A 2351-nucleotide genomic window follows, 5' to 3' on the forward strand; every position below is an offset into this window, starting at 1 on the left:
TGATTAGTGGCGCCTTGGTCTTGGCTGTAAAATCATTAATCACCGGGAAGGCAGAAGCGCTGCTCATGCGGCTGGAACGGGCTGGTGCCATCGCCCGCGGGAGTCACCGGGACGACGGGCCGGACCGTGGGCCGCCGGCTTGCGGAGCTGATCTCCCGCCTGGGTTTAGCAAGGCAGGGCTTTCCCCCTGGATGTTGGAATGAGCCAGGCTTACCCAAAAGCTGGTGCTCGCCCCACCCCTGGCTCTGGTTTTGGGCACGGTGGTGCCCGGCGCGGCCTTTCGCCGTTGTGCGGGGGCTCTCGAGGCCCCTTTCTGGCAAACGGCGGCTCCTTTCCTGCTCTGAGGCCCGGAGCTGGAGTCACGTAGGCCCGGCCTTGGTGCTCCCCTCAGCTGGCTCCTGGGGACCCCGACTTGCTGTTGGCGGAGCAGCGATGGGGAGAGGCCGGAGCATCCTCTGCAGCGACTCCATCGCTTGGCCCTCGCCAGAAAGAGGGGGGCAGAGACACGGGGCGGCTCTTGCCTTCACCGCCGGTGCCGATTCGGGGTGTCCCGGCTTCAAAGGGTGCTCAGCCAGACCCCCCTGCCCCCCGGCTGCAGCAAAGGGCTGAGCGGGGTTTCCCAGATGCTTGGAGGACACCCTGGATGCTTGAGTGACCCCCAGAGAGAGATTGGGGTGCTCTGACAGCCCCCCCCCATGCCGGGCACCGTCTCTCTGGCACCGTGGCCAAGGGTGTCAGCAGTTTCTCCTCTCCCGGGCTGTGAGCAGGCAGCTTTCCCGGGGAGCTCTAATTAATAACCCAGTGACAGATTGCACAGGCTGCGTTTAACCTAATAATCTCGCCAGGAGCAGCAGCCGCCGCCACTGCCAGGCCCCCGAGCCGCAGTGGGCAGGCGCGGGCAGGGCTGCCCTCCACCTCCATCCCTGGGGGGTACCCGCAGGGTGGGGGCTGGATGCGCCCGCGGAGCTGCAGCGGGAGAAGCGTTTTCCCAGGCTGTGGCTCTCGCCCACGGCCGCTCGGGATGGACCCCAGCATCTCTGCGCCGTGTGAAGCCTGATCTGGCAGGCAGAGGAGCTCTGCCAGCCTCCAAATCGGTGGCTCGGAGCGCTGCCTGCACGCATCCTGCCTGCCACAGGCTGCTGCCTGCCATTAATTATGCATTAGCCCTCTATAAAGTATTTATGTCTGCCTGCTGCTCAGCCGCGGCCAGAAGGGTCCCGGCTAAAGGGAAATGGCTCCTCGGTGGCTGCGGATGCTCGGCCCAGGTTGCTCTTGGGTTTGCTTTGGGCTCTTTCATTTCCGTCGCTTTTTTTTGGAGGGGGAAGAAATGAAGCTTTTGGTGCGCAGGATGCTCCCAGGATGCTGGGGGTGGGAGAGCGGGTGGTGCCTGTGCTGGCTGTGGGTGCTTGTGCTGTGGGTGCTGGCGCCGTGCTGTGCCCGGAGCAGCTGGGGGGACCCCTCCTGCCATGGGGACCCCAATTTTGGGTGGGTGGGACTGCACAGCGCTGTGCATTCAGTCTCTCCCAACAAGTACATCTGATAATTGTGCATCGGATTAATTCACCTGCCGTAGCAGCAAGCGACCATCAGGACACCGGCCACCGGCATGACGCCGACATTCCTAAGGGCTCCTTATCCCACGATGTGGCTCCTCACCAGCCGGGGCTGCTGAGGGCTCCAGGCCCCCACGCTGGCCCAGCTCCATCTCCACTGCGTTGGAGCTGGGCTGAATAAATCCTCTATTTACCTCCCTCTGTGATAACTCAGGAATTTACTCAGTTAAGGGCGAGTTTTACACCGCTACCAGTTAATTTATTCTCATTGCGCTGGAGGTTGGAGAACGGTGTTTAGCCACCGCCGTGTCCAATAAATCCCATCCGATGTGAAACATGAAGTTAAACCCGCTGCGTGTAAAGTAAAGTATCGTCCCTGGCTTGTTACAGGGAACGGGTCATTTATCTTTGCCTGGCTCGGTGCAGAAGGTGCTTGGAGAGCGATGAGTTTGCTCTTGATTTTCATAATTAATAATTATGAATTACCCATGAAATGCTAAATGGCCCAGCGCAAAACCACCAGCTTATGGCATGAATAAATCAGGAAAAGGGAAAGGAGAGGGGTGGGGGTGGATGGTTCTCTGCTTTTGGGACGAGTGTGTTGGGACCCAGCTGAAACTGGGGGGTGGTGGGAGCCTGCCGTGGTCACCCCCATCCTCGGCGGCGTTGGGAGATGGAAACCAAAACCCTGAGCTTGGATCTGCCTGGAAAAGCTGCAGCCGGATGCAAAAATCAGCTTTTTGAGGGTGGTGGGGCACTCAGCCAGGTGGGGATGCCCAGGTACCCCCCCCCCCCCCC

At 60.7% G+C, this 2351-nt stretch overlaps 1 protein-coding gene across 1 annotated transcript in view; it reads left to right on the forward strand.

Moving 5' to 3' along the window:
• Positions 1–6: 6 nt before the first annotated feature.
• The window catches only part of OLFM2 (olfactomedin 2), an 8756-nt gene continuing 6411 nt past the window's right edge, over positions 7–2351 (forward strand). The window contains exon 1 of the mRNA XM_026867529.1: positions 7–1265. Coding sequence (XP_026723330.1) covers positions 1182–1265 — 84 coding nt within the window. The 5' untranslated portion in view covers positions 7–1181. The remainder of the gene's footprint in view (positions 1266–2351) is intronic.

This window comes from Athene cunicularia, unplaced genomic scaffold (assembly GCF_003259725.1).
Source record: "Athene cunicularia isolate RWA unplaced genomic scaffold, athCun1 SCF_7, whole genome shotgun sequence".
NCBI lineage: Eukaryota > Metazoa > Chordata > Aves > Strigiformes > Strigidae > Athene > Athene cunicularia.